The sequence below is a fragment of the Cariama cristata genome, unplaced genomic scaffold (assembly GCF_000690535.1).
Source record: "Cariama cristata isolate BGI_N322 unplaced genomic scaffold, ASM69053v1 scaffold43417, whole genome shotgun sequence".
Classification (NCBI taxonomy): Eukaryota; Metazoa; Chordata; class Aves; order Cariamiformes; family Cariamidae; genus Cariama; species Cariama cristata.
In genome coordinates, this window is record NW_009629180.1 from 39,701 (window position 1) to 56,309 (window position 16,609).

Consider the following 16,609-nt stretch of genomic DNA (forward strand, 5'->3'; position numbering starts at 1 on the left):
TTAATTAATAGAGTAGCCCAGTTTAAATTTCTCAGAATGGGAAGAAAAGGATGACACCCTGCTCTGAAATGTTTGTCACTCCCAAAGAGCCAAATTCAGAACAGTGGGTAGAGATTTCTTTTCATTTTCTCTCCCTACCTGCCAAATGGGACAAGCACCCCTACACAGTGTCTAAAATTTTGTCTGAAATGCTGAAGGTGATATTTCTGAGTCATTCTACCTGACTCCTGGCTGTGCCTGGCTGCTTCAGATAGGTTCCTAAGGAGCAAAGAGGCGAGTTCTGTTTTTCTTCTCCTTTGAATCGTGAAAGAGTTAATTTTAACGAGAATGTGCAAGAATTATACTGTATGTGCTAGGGATTAAAGATCAGCTATTACAAATTGTCAATCTATAAGCCACCAGCCACGAGCTTGCATTGCACTTTGACCTTATCTTTATATGTAACAGGAAAGAGCTGTTCTTAGCCCAGACAGGAGGGGACCGCTACGGCTGCAGGAGGAGCTGGGTAGAGGACACGGAAACTGTTTATTGCATGAGAGATGGATACGATATTTAGTAGAAATAAAGAAGAACATCCAGAGCCCATAAAAGCTGAGGTGCAAGGTAAGTGGAATAAAATTTCTTCTAATATGTGCGGTTACTTTGGTATTTTCAAAAGTGTAAACACTGAAACACTTACTCATCCAAGACAACACTGAAAAGGGAAACTGAGAAAGCGAGAAACATAAGTGAATTTTGTTTAAAGGACTCAGATAATGTTTGTGTGCTGCCTGTGGGATTTTTCTCACTTCATGGGCATTTCTGTGTACTTGTCAAAAAAGTCTGTTTGAACAGGATTCACTGAAGTTGGTGGTGGATGAAGTCTGGGATTTAATCTGGTGACACCCCCTCCGCCATGGCTCTGCTCAGGCTTTCGGTTTCTCCTCTCTGTAACCCTTCCCTACCCTGCCCCTGGCTGCTCACACTCTTCCTTGCCTCCTAGAGAGCGTCACTAAAGCTGGGACTCTTCAACAATAGTATTTCTAAGTAGAAAAGCAGCAGTAACGGATCCCACCATGTACCGTTAAAAAGAGGGTTCAGAAATTAATCAAGTAAAAGCTGCAGAGTATCCTTCAGTGAGATAGTGTAAAGTGGCTCTCTAGGGATGAATGCTTGATCAATTTATTATTTTTACTGCTTTTCTTACTTTACAGAAGAGTTTTTTGCTACACCTGGAGGAGAGGTTTGTTGCTGAGAGCCCCTATTTAGTAGATATGTGCTGCATTGTTTGTAATATGTAGTCCAAGAAATGGTAGGCTTCTAATACCAATTTTAAAGTCACTTCCCAAGTATGACACTTAAAAAGATGACAGTTAAAACTTCCCTGACTTTGTTGTTGTTGTTCAGTTTGGCAGCTGAATTGGAAGAGATTTTGTTTCAAGTCAGACCACACGCATTGTTGTAATTTGCAGTGGGTTTGTGCCTTTCAATATTTTTTTTTCTCAAGATAAAAACTTATTATTGAAACATTTGAAATTGTTTGCAAACAAGCCATTTATCAGACCTGATCTCGACTATGGAATGGTTTATTTGAACAAAGACTGCATATTTCAGTAAATAAAATTATGTATACAAAATATTCCTTCATTGGTAATGGTGATTGGGTATTTACCGATTATGAAAACTAAAGAGAACCTTGAAGTCTTTAAAGATTTTGCTAGCCCTGAGCTCTGCCAGTATTTTAGTTCCTTGTTACTCAATATGTACACTGTAATCTGACGCCATGTCATCATTGCTTCTAATGTCAGCCATAATTTAACTCATGCTCTCCTAAACACTGTACAGCCGTGTGATTGTATAAGACTTTGTTGCTTTGATAGTTAATAAACTTCCAAATATTTGGAGATTTTACTGTGTCACTTTTGGGTCCTCACATGGTACAGAAAAGTATCATTATTTCCACTTCAGATAAAAGTCTGAAGCGAAAAAGATACAAGGTTCAGATTTTTAAAGCTATTTAAGCACCTCAGGATGCTGATTGGTACCCAGTGTGATTTACAGAAATTCTTAATCCCGCTAGGATGAATTTTCGTCTGAAAACCTCACTAGGTGACACTTTGCTCCATGCTTTTCATACTGGAATTATGGCAGAAATTACACTGAATGACACCAGAAGTTTCAATAGCTGCATCAAGTCCACAGGGCCTTAAAAAGAAGGTCCCCTTTCTTCTCTGTTTATCATTTCTAGCAAAATTATTGGCCTGTCCTGGAACTTTTTGAGCATCATTATTCTTATACAGCGGAATAATCTCTAAACAAAACTTTTAGCCCTAGGAGCTGCAAGATGTTCACTGAATTGCAGAAATACCTGCTTTTCTTGAATGATGGGCCCCAAAGCAGAAGATAGTTTTACTGGGTCAAAATCCCACAAGACCTTATATGCAGCAGAAGTATTACATTTTCACCGCCAGGGAAAGAAGGACTGCTTGCAGTAAGACCACAGGCACTCAGCCCCAACTGAGTGTTAGCAGAAGGTTTGTTGCAGCTGATGCTGATTGCACAGATTTACAATCATAAATGGCATTGGTAGGAGGGGAGGAGCACTGAAGACTACACTCACTACACCGCAATTGCCCATAGTATTGGAGAAATAGCACAACCTACAATCTTCTGTTGCCAAATAACAGAAAATTGGAGAAAGGGAAGTGACAAGAAGAGAAATGCTTGTGCTTTAGGCATATAAGCAGCCTAAACTTGTTCAGCAATTAATGTTCAGTAGTCAGCCCAACAAAAATTATGTATCTATTTTGAGCAGATACTTTCTTAAGATCATATTCTCTCTGAAGGATTCTTTTCTTTTGCCGAATTATGATTTCCTCAGTCTTCTCACCAACTATTTCTAGTTACTCAGGTTTTGTGCGATGATCTGTATTAAAGTTTAAACCTTTTTCATCTTAGACAAAAAAGTACTATAATTATTGCATTGGAACTTCTTGTATTAGAAAGGCAAGTAAGGTTTGGTTTTCAAGGCTCTTCTAGAACGTAATAATAATAATAACAACAATAATAATAATAATAATAATGAAAGTTCATCCAGAACTGTAACCCTAATGAAGTTGTGTGACTATTGTGGCATACAATATTAGTTGGTTAGCCTGACTGAGAATATATTTTAGGTAAAGCTGACATTTACTCCATATCCTTCCTTTGCATTTGGATGGTTTTTCCTTGTGTCCTTAATGTCATTTGTTTGAAGAAACAGCAAAGGTCCTTGTCTCCCTTACTCAAAAAGATCAAAAATCAGGGAATATTCTTTTAGAATGGGGCCAAAGTCCCTTTAGGATCTCAGAAAGGCTTACAGCAAAGCGATTGTTGCCTCTCTGCAACTGCATCAGCTTTGACAAAATTGAGTATTTCCATAGGAGGACATTTCTATCTGTTGTAAAGGGAATATTAATAAGAAAGTGTGTCAACATATTCAACATGGGGTCACAAACTAAATGATAAGGAAAATTAAAAGTTCTGAATAGCTGTTTATGCAGAGACAATGTTCAGTGGAGGAATTGTGTGGAAAAGTAGTATGTGATCTTAAATGTTCCCTCGGGAGGCGTACACACAAAGAAGTTAAGCTTTTATTTTAATATCTGATATGCTTTTGTTCAGCTCTTTAGCCCTAATGACATTCTTTAATTGTTGTTATTCTGTGTGTCACATGGTAGGTAAGGTATTTCTTGCAGGGATTTCATGAGGAACATTTCTTATTCAAACCTGAACAGTATTTATATATTTTCATTATAATATTCCTACACTTTATTTGTGTTCAAAATGCCAACATTATGACTAGTGTCACAAGAGCACTCTCAAAATGCCACTATATTATGCTGTGTAATTTAATTAATGACATTTTTACTGGAATTCATTTCACCTGAAGTTTAAATTGATGTACTGAAGGCCAATGCGAGTCATATAACCTATAAAATATGTTTATTTCTGATAAGCTCTAGCTTTTCCTGGCATGAGCAAAAGGGTTTAAATGTAGCACTTTAAAATCTGAGTGCAGGAAAGAAAGGTCCAACTTTATTTGCTTCCTGATATTTAGCAAATGACATTCCCGCAATCTCATCTTCCTATAGTAATCCTACGGAGCAACATTCATGCAGAATATTACTAGTGCCACATTTTTGAGCAGCTCATGTTTTAGTTAAACTGCAACATAATTACATGCTGTTACAAATCTTGACACACCCATAGTCTGCCTGCCTATATGAAGCCTATGCCCTTAGGAGAATTGTCCTGTAATATGCCCCTCACCTGAACAAATGGATCCTGGCATCTCCTTTTTGTTTATAGGTCAGTTGCCCACTTGGTTGCAAGGGATACTTCTCCGAAATGGCCCAGGGATGCACACAATAGGGGACACTAAGTATAACCACTGGTTTGACGGCTTGGCTCTGCTGCATAGCTTTGCATTTAAAAATGGTAAGTTGTTGCACATCAGATTCAAAAAAGCTCAACAACCCAAATCTTGGTGCCTTATGTTGCTAATTCTGTCTGGAGTTTGATTAGCTTTAGAGTAGTGCAGGTTTCGTCAGCAGAGTGACACGTGTGGTGAGGTGGTAACTGCTTTGGGGAAAGTCTCTCCAAACATACACTCACACCTCACTCCACAGCAGCAGCAGGAGTATCTCTGCAGGGCTGTTCTCAGAGATAGATTATGTTGTCCTTTTCTCTGGAGTGCCAAGGTTCAATATTTTCTGTGCTGCAGGATAGCCTGCGGCCAGCGCTGAGCAGGTCACTGCAGGGCAGCCTTTGCCTTCCACCCAGAGCAAAACCTCTATTGTTTCAAACCAGATCAACCAAAAGTATTGTGATAGCCAGAGGTTTTTCTGTTGTGGATGAACAACCTAATTTCAGGGAAGAGTAACACTCCCCTTTTGGGATTCGGTTGCAGCTGTAACAGCTGCCAGGAGAGAAACTGGGCCACTGTGTCACTTGACATATCAAACCTCACTTATGTATACCTGACAGCCCTGCAAGCAGACCTCCTACTTGTCATCCTTATGGAGGGAAAATAGGCAGCTTGTCTATCCAAAACAATTTCATTTTTTGTTTTCAGTTAAAGCATTTTTCACCCTTTCAGCTGTTTTACAGAGTGAGGCAGGATGTTTTACACCTAGATTCTTGCTGCAAAAAGTATGTATCTGTAAAAGAACTGGGTTTTACTCCTGTCATCCTTTCCTAGTGTTTACTTTTTAGTTTGTGTTTCAGCAACTGAATGCATTTAATGCAACTACAGGATCTCCGTGCCTGTCCAGCTCTACCTTCTTAACAAAATAACCTATAAAGCAATGACTAGTGTTTTTTAAATTGCCAGTATATTTTATTCACGTAAAGCAAACAGAGCTCAGTTAGTTCAAGTGTAGTGACCAATTAAATTGTGTAGGATAGACATTGATTCCTTTAAGCAATTTGTTAATCTCTTATAACTAAATTTTGCCAATACAGGACATTTATCACCACCCACACATTGATGTATAATTAAGCATTTTTATACAGGTTGTTTTGGTTTGCTGGAATGGTTTATCCAAATCCTTCCTTTCCTCTCCCCAGTTCCCCAGCATTGTCCGAATGTGTCTGGAGTCAAGGAAGGTAGCCAAATTGTTACCAATCTCAGCAGCCACAAGAACAGTCCTGGGTTCCTTAGAGAGCTGAAAAAGCCTTCCAAAACAGGGAGTTAGGGGCATTGTCGGTTTTGTTGCAAACTGTGCTTAGCGAAAGGCCAGCTGCTTGAGAAACTCTTTCTCTGACTTTACCTATGCTCATTTTCTAAAGAACTCAGTATGAAATGTGATTGAAACCTGTTTGGCCTTTGTCAGGTGAAGTTTACTACAGAAGTAAGTATCTCCGAAGCGACACATACCACTGCAATGTAGAAGCAAACCGGATCGTGGTATCTGAGTTTGGAACTATGGCTTATCCAGATCCATGCAAAAACATATTTGCCAAGTAAGCAATGCTTTTCCCAACATGATTCTTCTATCTACTTCTCTCTCCAGCACAGATGTCTTTCTGTTTACCCTTGACACATATTTACAAATACAAAATTTGTTTTGTAAATTTACAATTGCTACATGTTGAAAAGGCCAAGACGTTTATCCAGAACTGTACTCTCTAAGGGTTATTCTAAGCCAAATATTTTAAATTCATTTTATCATCATTATTCGCTGTTTTGTTCACTATTGCAAGTAGATTTTGTTGTAATTTTGAAAAACAAATACTTTATTTTTCAAGTGTTTCACAGAAGTTTATAAAAATGATACTCTGTAAGGGGAGAAGCAGCAAGAAAGGAAAAGATTAAGAGATGGGGAAGGAATTTATGCAAAGTTTATTCAACAAAAAGAAGAAAAGCATCAATAAATGAAAAAAAAAATCAGAAAAACTTCTGGATTAAAGACCATTTTTACCAAAAAAAAAGAAAGTGATGAAAAATTTCAACTGTTTCTTGAGTCAGGTGCGGTGCTTTGAAGGACTACACCCATAGGCCTGCGCTAATCTTATGTTCAAAAGCAGAGCCACTTGGGATCACTGCAATAGCTGCTTTCGTACTGTTAGAAAGGCTGTACGGGAGAGGCAAGGTGTAAGCCAGCGCTTTATCACCTGTCCTGAAAAATTGGCTGTGGGTATTCCCTATCAAATGCAAGTGGCTTACCCATTTCTTCTTCCTGGCTGAACTAGCTCTAATGACCTTGAGTTTGGTATTTGATAAGAGCACATGCATGGATAGTTATTGCAAAATAGTTGATATGTTGTAAGTTGTTACCCTGAGATAGGATGCTTTTCTTCCTTCTTGCAGCAGTAATAGGGTAATGCTGGCATTTTAAGTTCGAAAGGGGTATAAGCAACTTTGTCTTGTCTTCAAGTGGATATAATAAAATCCTACACTAGTAAGGAAAACTGTCAAGCCCATATGTGAAGTTGGATCTTCTTTGAAATCGTAATTGTGATACGCGATAACACCTGGAACAAAAATATTCCATCAGGGAGTATACGAATCCATCTGTTCTATGAAAGCATGCACTGAAAAACCTACCAGCTTTTAGGCAGAAATTGTCAGGCCAAATTTTCACAAGCTGTGCACAAGAGAGCTTGTAATATCCTGATAAACCAGTGTGTCTGTTACAGCTGACAGCAGGACTGCACCTGGATGCCCATTTGTGTATGAAAAAAACGTTGCATGCATGTCCTTAACCCTTGCCCAGGCCAAGGGCGTTGAAGAAGTCCCATCTCCTCCACTTTCCCACCGAGGCAGTGTAGGAGCTGCCAGAAGAGGGTACAGCAGGGGAGAGCCAGACCCAGCCCCGTGACCCTGCTGCTGTGGGCAGCCCAGGCAGCTCGGGTGACTTCTGCTTTCCTTGGGGTAAAAGCTAGTACGGCTTCTGCTGCTCTAATGAACCGATGCAAAATTTCCCTCTGTACAGGGCGTTCTCATATTTGTCTCACACCATTCCTGAGTTCACAGACAACTGCCTGATCAACATTATGAAAACTGGGGATGATTTTTATGCTACCAGTGAGACTAACTTCATCAGGAAAATTAATCCGCAGACTCTGGAGACATTAGAGAAGGTATAAACGACTGTCTGTCATTCTGATTCCTCATCTGCTAATGAATGAAGTTTCAGGCTGACTCATAAGCATCCTTTAACATGTGAAGAACACAAAACTGGAAAGATACTTTTCTTCTTCTGCTATTCCCTTACTTTTGAAATCATGGTAAAGTGAAATAGTGAAGATACTAGACCTTTTAAGAACTCATGAGTTCAAAATTAAATCCCAGGTAGTTTGGGAAAAGCTGGGCATTGAGCAATTTCACTTGTACACAATCTAGCAAGATTGCAGGGATAATACCACATATCATGCTTGTCACACGATTATTTTGGATGATTGCCATTATTATGCATCTGTAGTTATCAAGTGATTTACATAATTAACAATTCAGTAGGTCAGTTATGTGACTACTTTTCAAGTACCTTATGCAAGCTATTACTTAATTATTAAAATGAAATCTTGACATATTGAAATACACAATGACCTTTTTTCTAGCATGCAGCACAGTTTAAGTACAATTTCCAAGCTTTAAATCAAATAGAAATCTTTTTGCTCCAGAAGATTGCTAGACTCCTAGCGCTATTAAATAAACCGCTTTAAGGATGAAATGGGCATTGGCAGAGTAACTTCTTTAGCCAATCCTCCCATTGTGTTACGTGGCTGCAAGGGAGAAGTGAATGTGATTCAGATTCTGTAACTTGTTTTAGCCTTGAATTAGGAGATCATCTGAGTACTTACATAAATCATTCGGCTTAATTGTTTAAATTTCAAGGCCTTTTGAAAATGGGGTGCCAATAATAGGCTGCCAGTGCTAAAAAGCTGGTGGATTTGTGATGTTAGCTTCTCTTACACATCTCTAAAATCTCTTATTGTATCATTTCCCAGGTTGACTACAGCAAGTACATAGCTGTAAATGTGGCAACTTCTCACCCTCACTATGACAGTGCTGGAAATATTCTCAACATGGGGACTTCAATAGTTGATAAAGGGAAGACAAAATACATTCTATTTAAGATTCCTCCCTCTGTGCCAGGTAAGATATGTCTTTTATCAGTACTTTCTAGAAACTTGTTAGCAATTTCTTTTCTTCTGAGGTTAAAGGGTGGTGATACAGCTCTTCTAGAAACTGGTGGCAATCATTTTCTTAATTTTAACTTACTGTGAACTTAATGTTAACTGCTTAGCCTGTCTGGATATGTGCTATTACAAAGGTTCATCTTGAATACTGTGTAAACAGGATATTTCAGTATGAAGAACCTTGGTTTTAGAAGAATTTGCTTTTAGAATTCGACTTTGAATATTACTAGAGTGAACTAACTCTTTTGGAAGAATTTCTATTCCCCATATTGTGATGTGTAGGGGGAGGATGAACAGAAACAATTTTATCTATAGGGCAGTATATATAGTTTGAAGTTGTACATTTTAATTTTCTTCATAAATGAAAATGCTTTTAAAATACTGATACTGTGATTATAGGGAAGCATAATACCTAATACAGAGTTAATTCCTCTCTAGCGTGGCCTACACTAGGCCTTGCTGAAATACTGTCCTTTGCTCACAGAGCAAATCACTTGCTCCTTTTCCTTCAAGACAATCTTTTTTTTTTGTGGTGTTGTTTAAAACCAGCTGCTAATGTGATGTCTGTCCCTTGGCTGAACAATCAAGAGGCCTTCCACAGCTGAAAGATAAGTTTGTAATTTCTAGCTGAGGCTCAAACAAAGCCAGTATAGACTGAACAGGAACATCTCCTTAGAAGTTCAGAAACGGGGGCATTTGAACGCCCTTATAAAGCTGCTGATTTAATTGAACATCTTTCTCCTCTGTGCTGGAACTTCTGAAGACAGTAACCAGTAGAATCAAATATGAAGACAAGGGGACTCTGCCTAAATGGCTCCGACATTGTGATATTACTGTGTTGCTTCACGCAGATGCAAATTTCTATGTTAATTAAACAAACCATTTTCTTGACTGGAAAATGCAAATATAACTGAGAGCAACCTATTCTTTCCTACTTCATACATGGGAGAAATGCAAGTACAAGATTGGACTGGAATTTATTATAATTTTATTTTTTTATCATTTATATTCAGAAAAAGAAAAGAAGAAATCTTGTTTTAAACATCTGGAAGTGGTATGCTCCATCCCTTCTCGCTCTCTGCTCCACCCAAGCTACTACCATAGCTTTGGAATCACAGAAAATTACATTGTCTTCATAGAGCAGCCATTCAAGCTGGATATTGTCAAAATGGCAACTGCTTACATCCGACATGTGAACTGGGCTTCCTGCCTTGCCTATCATAAGGAAGATAAGGTATTTTTCCTAATGCTGAGCAATGGAGTCAGCCAGGCCAGTGACCTCTTCCACACTGTTCTGGTTTTGATCTGGTTCATTAATTTCAGTAATCCCTCTTTTTTTTTTTTAACCCTTGACTTTCGTGTTGCACATTTTTTTAGAAGTTGTATTTTTTTGAATACTGTCTCCCATCTCCAGAAATTTCACAAATAAATATCTGATGCGGAAGTGCTTGAGAAAGAGGATAGTTTGGCACTGTTAGAAATATTGTGTGCTAGCTGAGAAATTCAAAACCACACTAGCGTCTCAGACACGTACAGTTGCTCCTGGTGCAAACAAAATGCTGTATATCTGGATCTGCTCTAGATCCATTGCATCAGATAGGAGAGCCAGACTGGTGGAAGAGCCTGCATCCAACAAAAGGACAGTCTTTCGCTGTGGCAACTGAGGAAAAAAACCTGTTTTCTGAGGACTTTGTTTCCACATGCTCTGTCCATCAATAAGCAGGGCATGCTGGGGTAGAGGCCACCAGCGCAGAGCACTGTAGAGACTCTGGACTAAGGCAGATTTATTTAACTTAAAAATAGAGCAGGGGATTTTCCAACTTTTACCAGAAAACTTCAATCCTCAGCCTAGCCCAAATAGTAAATTGCAACAGTAAAATGAGTGTAAAGCACTTCTGTGCTCATTTTATTCCTGCATTTTTTGGTCTTTAAGTTGGAACCTCTTGTCTCCTAGCAGCAAATCCTGAGTTCTTAATATGCTTCGGTAGAAACAGATAATACATTAGCATGTTGATGGCTACCATTAGAAAACAGTTTCCTAAATAACTATTTGCTGATCATTAATGGTTTTAAATAATGTTTCCTATCTTTCAGTCTTGGTTTCACTTTGTGGACAAGAAGACTAAAAAAGAAGTATCCACCAAGTTTTATACCGATGCTATGGTGCTTTTTCACCATATAAATGCTTATGAAGAGGATGGCCACATTATTTTTGATATTATTGCCTATGCAGACAATAGCTTATACGATATGTTCTATTTAAAAAACCTGACTAAAGACTTTGAAGAGAACAGCAAGCTTACCTCCATACCAACTTGCAAACGATTTGTTGTTCCTCTGCAGTATGACAAGGTAGAAAGAAAATGGCTTTTTAATCTGTTCTTTGATCAGTAATTTAAAATACATCAGTGTGAATAATGGGTGAATTACTAGTTGCCAGCCCTTAAGTGCAAATTTCTGATTCTTTAAAAATAACATATACACAAAGTGTGCAGGAAGTTTGTTTTGTGCGTGTATTGTGAGAAATGACAACGAGCGGCTGGACATACAGTTACATGGATCTAGGTTCTGATACCATCCATTATGGAGAACAGGACTACTAAGCATACATAATTTCCTTACCAGTGAGATTATTTGTAAAATGCTATCAAATATGAGCAGATATATCAACTTGGCTGTTGACTGGAAGGGCATGCACGAGGTTTTGCACAATCTGTTTCTTCCACTTTACTGGAAGCCTATATATATAATATGCACAAGCTCCCAACTGTTGCAATGGTTTTATTAAAATTAGAAGATTTCATTTAAGTATGAGATTTACCAGGAAGAAGAAAGATTTTATCTTTCAGTTTAATTCAAAACATCATTTTACATCATTGTTTGCAGGGAAGATTTTATACTGCCCAGCAACTTGGGCAAGTTCCTGCCTGATACACTTGGAATGGATAATGCTGTTTCTTTCTGCATCCTAGAATCTTGCTGCTTTGTTCATGTCTCAAAAACAGTTATGCAACAATGACAAAGGATGTGTTAGATCACACCAGCTATCCAAACTACACTGCAATCTTAAGAATTCAGCAATAGCGTATTAACAACAAGAGTGCATTACACCTCGTTTTGCGCCTGATTTATAGCAGGTGCAAAAAAACTAACCTTGGTGACTTTTAGTGGGAATTTGATACCTAATTCCTTGAAACCTATCTTCATTAATGAAATTCACAAACTATGTAATCAATTTGTTGTGCTTCCGGAACATAGCCATATCTATCTAAACCTTTCTAAAGGCTCGATGTGATTCAAAATGATTACTCTATGATATATTAAAATCCTCTGAGTATAACAAGATTTCTAATGAAAAGGTCAGAATCTAACGTTGCAAGATAAATGCCATAAGAAGGAACTTCTTGAAGTTAGATTATTTGTTTAATCCAAAAGTTGTCTATATTAATGTCAGACTTGATGAAAGATCTAAATTAGAAGCCTGTTCTTAGAGATGCACCACTTTTTCAGCATCTGTCTCTTTCAGGATGCTGAAGTAGGTTCTAATTTAGTCACACTTCCATCTGCTGCAACTGCTGTAAAAGAGAAAGATGGCAGCGTCTATTGCCAACCTGAAATACTATGTGAAGGTGAGACATATCCGTTATACAAATCTCAAATATGTTCTCTTACACACACATAGGTGCATTCTAATAATGCCTAATAGCTGTTTGGATATGTAAGATCTTTATAAAGCTAAAAGAAATGAAACTTTTAATTAATATGTTTAGTGTAGATATTGACAATATCTTTCTCTTCTTTACTTCCCTCCTGTGAGTCTACCCAATAATACATGACCCTGAACCTCTCAGATATCTATATATCAAGAGTGAAATCCTTTAAATGTCTGAAGTTACATCAGTCTTATATTAATATAGGATCCCAAGTCTGATCTTACAATTATTAATATGGCTTGCAAATCTACCTCTTACAAGAGTAATTTTAGTTAAATAGGTCTGTTATAAATAGTAACTTCAGGTATTGCTGTATTTTATAAAGACTGCCTTTGAAAGTGGATTTTTAAACTCTTTTCAAGGCATAAAGACAGGAATGTGTAAAGAGTATATATTTACCTGAAGTAAAAGTAATTTCTTAGAATGGTATCCTCCAATTATATCTCAGATGTTCACATCTCATGTATTTATGAAGAAAGAAAAAAACAAACCAAACCAAAACACCCCTCATAAGTTCCAGTATAATGAATCCCTAAGAATGAAAAATTTTTGAACTAACAACCCTGGTTTAATTATGTTGTGTTAGTATCTATTTTCAACTTTTTAGAAATTCAGACATACAAAATCTATGCGACACCTGTTTTAAATACTGTCAAGGTTTTTCACAGGGCAAAACTTCCTGAAGATTGGCATATGTAGATGTACATTTATTTTTCTTCTCTTGTTCCTAAGTCTTGAACTTTATTTTACGCAGGGATAGAACTGCCTCGCATCAACTACGACCGTAACGGCAAAAAATACAAGTATGTCTTTGCAACAGAAGTCCAGTGGAGTCCAGTTCCTACAAAGGTATAATTAACATTTACAAAGTCAGAAACTGTATTTATAGAACACAAATCAAATTTAAGCAGTTATAAGTAGGCCCCACTTTACTAGTTTGGCCCAAAATATAGCCTAATCTGCATTCATATATGCAAATTCTAAGTGTGTGGTTCTGAGGCCAGAAAGTGAACTCTTTTTTTCAACATCAAGTTAAAGCTTCTAAATGATGACACTGCAGTTGGGTACTACATTCGTAAAGTCCAGCACTTGAAAGTAAGGAGATGAAAAGTTGGACATGTATGTTAGCTTACTTGTATGATTAAAACAGCGTCCCTGGGCCAAACTATGGAAACCGTGTATCTTTATTGTACTACTTGAAAGATGAAAGAAACATGAAATGCCTGAATTCTTATGAGGGTAAGGTGATGTTGTATCATTTCCCTCATAAAGTATTAATAAACTCAGGCTTTATATTTCTACAAAGTCCCTTGAACAGAATAGTTATGAGACCCTCACTTTTCTGCTAAATTGAGCTGAACTTATGTAATGTGCCAAGAGCTACAAAGGAGACAGTAGGAAAAAGAAGTGCTAGATAGACATACATCTGTAATATTTTTTCACTTTAGGAAACCTAACTAAAAAAATAAGTTATTACAACAACTTAATTAAAAATATTAAAACAATATCTAATTTTTCAGAAAGCTTTATCTTTTGCTAGCTAGTTCTGTATTAGAGGGTAGCAAATGCTTCGTTTGTGTATGCGTGATGCCAACTTTTCAGGAGACAGCCTAGAATACAAAGAGATTACAATGAAAAGTATTAATAGTTGAAGGTAAGAGTATTGTACAGATGCTCTTTATAATTCTTGTTCTGTGACTATAAGGCACCACAAATTGAGTTCACTGTTGGTTCTTGTATATAATCACCACAACTGATTACAAAATAAAGCTGGATTTCTGCATGATGCAAGAAAATTTATTGCAGCACATCTGACAGTAGCTCAAACAAATCTGCAGGTTTGTGATTTCCAGGTAGATAATCCCCGCTTGACTTAAATATAATAAAAAATGCTGTTAGAAGATTTTTTTTTCACATCATCAGTTGCTCTTTAATTAATACAGGCACAACAACAACGATGTGTAATCCTTAGGTAAAGTCTGTCAGTGAAATTGCTGTCATCTAACGAAGGGAGAATTCTTCCGAGTTACTGGAAGCCTCCAGTAATTTGGATAGTTTCATTTTTGTTTAAACATATTTTTTGACTAAAGGTCAAAAGGGAAAATAATATAACTGCATCTGTATGAGTAGAGAAAAGGCCCTAATAGAATTGAACTGAAAATGCCATGCATCCCCACTGGTGTTTGGTTTGGGCAGGTGCTTGACCCATTGAGATGAAAATCTGTGCTCTGTTCCTTCAGCAAATACCAGTATCTATGTGGAATTCTTGCCCCATTGGTTTAATCTTTACACATCACTATTAATAGCTTTTGTTCTGGCATACATACCCTGTTTAAAAATAGAAGGCCTTGAGGAATATTGAGGTCACAATAAAAGGCAAATAATTTACAGGATTAGAAAACAGAAGGTTTAAATCCTGTTTCCTGCCTTACTACAGAATCGCAGTGATTTGGCGCAAGTCACTTGAATGTTCTGGGCCTTGGACTCTTCCTCTGTATCGTGAGGGTGTTACTTATAGTGAAAGTTCTCTCATGATCTGTTCCTATTTGTAAAATACTTAAAGCCCATAAATGAAAGGTGCAATTGTAATCTAACGAAATGAAATTAAAAGAACATTGTGTGATTATGCAGCCCCTAAGTGTGACTCCAAAGTTTAACATTTTCCAGGTGTTTCCTTCGTGTGATGACACATGCCTTGTTGTTCCTTAACTCTTAGCATTGGTTCCTCCATTCCAGCAGTCTGTTCAAGTTGTACCTTTGGAATAAAACACTGTCTGGGTCACTAACATTTTTTTTTCTGGTCACAACAATTTAGATTGCAAAATTTAATACCCAGACAAAAGAAATGCTCCACTGGGGAGAGGACCGCTGCTGGCCATCTGAGCCCATTTTCGTTCCCAGCCCTGATGCAAGAGAAGAGGATGATGGTAAAATAATTGCAACATTCTGAAAGCTTGGGTTACATGAGTTTTGCATTAAATCTTACAAGTTTCATCGTTCTTAGTCAAGAAAGCTGGGTTGATGCTTTCACTGTGAGATTAAAATTAGCACCAGCCATTTTACTCCTACAGACAAAAAACGAAAGCAACAATAGACCAAAGTGGACTTGTGTAGTGTCCCAAGGTAGCCATAAACAATAAAACCAAGGCTTACGACTTTCCAGAGAGTCAGTCAGAGCTGGATTTATCAGTAGTTTGGAGCAGCTGAAGCTGTAGGAAGTCAGAGTTGTTACAGATGAGAACAAGAAGTGGCGCTGCAAGAATCCCTGTAATCTCGATCCAGTTCTGTTCTCAGATGATTCCTTGCAAAGGCAAATGGCAAATAGCTGAAAGGACGAGTCCCAAAACTGCCAGGCATACAATTCAGTGTTGGTTTGCTTTTTTCCTTCCCAATGAACTGGAGGCAGACCAGAAAAAAGCACAAAGAGAAGCATTCATCAGTTCTTTAGCACTCTCAGTAGACTTCTTGATCTAGGAAGCACTTTCAATTTGTATCCTAAAATTCCTAGGAAACAAGAATTGTTTCCTGACAGGGTTATCTTTTCTGCTTGGTGTAACTAGTATGTGCTTCTAATTCTTCATTTGTATGTCACAGGCGTTGTTCTGACCTGTGTTGTGACGTCTGATCCAAAGAAAGCACCCTTCCTACTTGTCTTGGATGCTAAAACATTCAAAGAATTGGGCCGCGCCACCGTAGATGTTGAAATGCATCTGGACCTGCATGGAATGTTTATACCAGAGAAAGATTTGAAGGCTGAGACTGAGTAAAATGCTATTTATCCTATTACACAGAGTGAGACAACCTTCTACTGAATGTGGGATAGTATCATTCAGGAACAACCTTATCTTATGACAGGAAACGACTAAATATCATCTCTTCAATTACTATATATAATCTCTTATAGGAGATAGCAATAACTTTTATTACAAATAATTATATGCACAGCTTGTACATAACTATTCCAAAAGAAGTATGATCAGTATTAAGTGCTAACATTGTATACAACTCATCGGGCAGGGAATAGGAGACAAAGGTAACAAAAAATGTTTTGAGTAGAATCTAGCTTTCTGAGCAAATGAAGTACTGTATTTATAGGGTGATGCATGGCATGAGTCACATACGGCTGCAGGTCGTGTAACTTGCATGGACTGTTTCAAGACTGCAGGTCGCTATGAAAGTTGTCTCCTGCCAGAAAACCTCATGTTAAACTATCTGCTATGACGCTAATAATT

General features: G+C 37.7%; 1 protein-coding gene across 1 annotated transcript; it reads left to right on the top strand.

The window, feature by feature from the left end:
- Positions 1–496: 496 nt before the first annotated feature.
- BCO1 (beta-carotene oxygenase 1) lies at positions 497–16,144 on the top strand. Its single transcript, XM_009705059.1, has 11 exons — positions 497–603; positions 4,330–4,458; positions 5,856–5,985; positions 7,458–7,605; positions 8,473–8,620; positions 9,678–9,898; positions 10,759–11,016; positions 12,191–12,293; positions 13,132–13,226; positions 15,193–15,304; positions 15,972–16,144. Exons 1-11 carry the CDS (start codon positions 540–542, stop codon positions 16,142–16,144), a joined length of 1,581 nt encoding a protein of 526 aa, XP_009703361.1. The 5' UTR covers positions 497–539.
- The last annotated feature ends 465 nt before the right edge of the window (positions 16,145–16,609 follow it).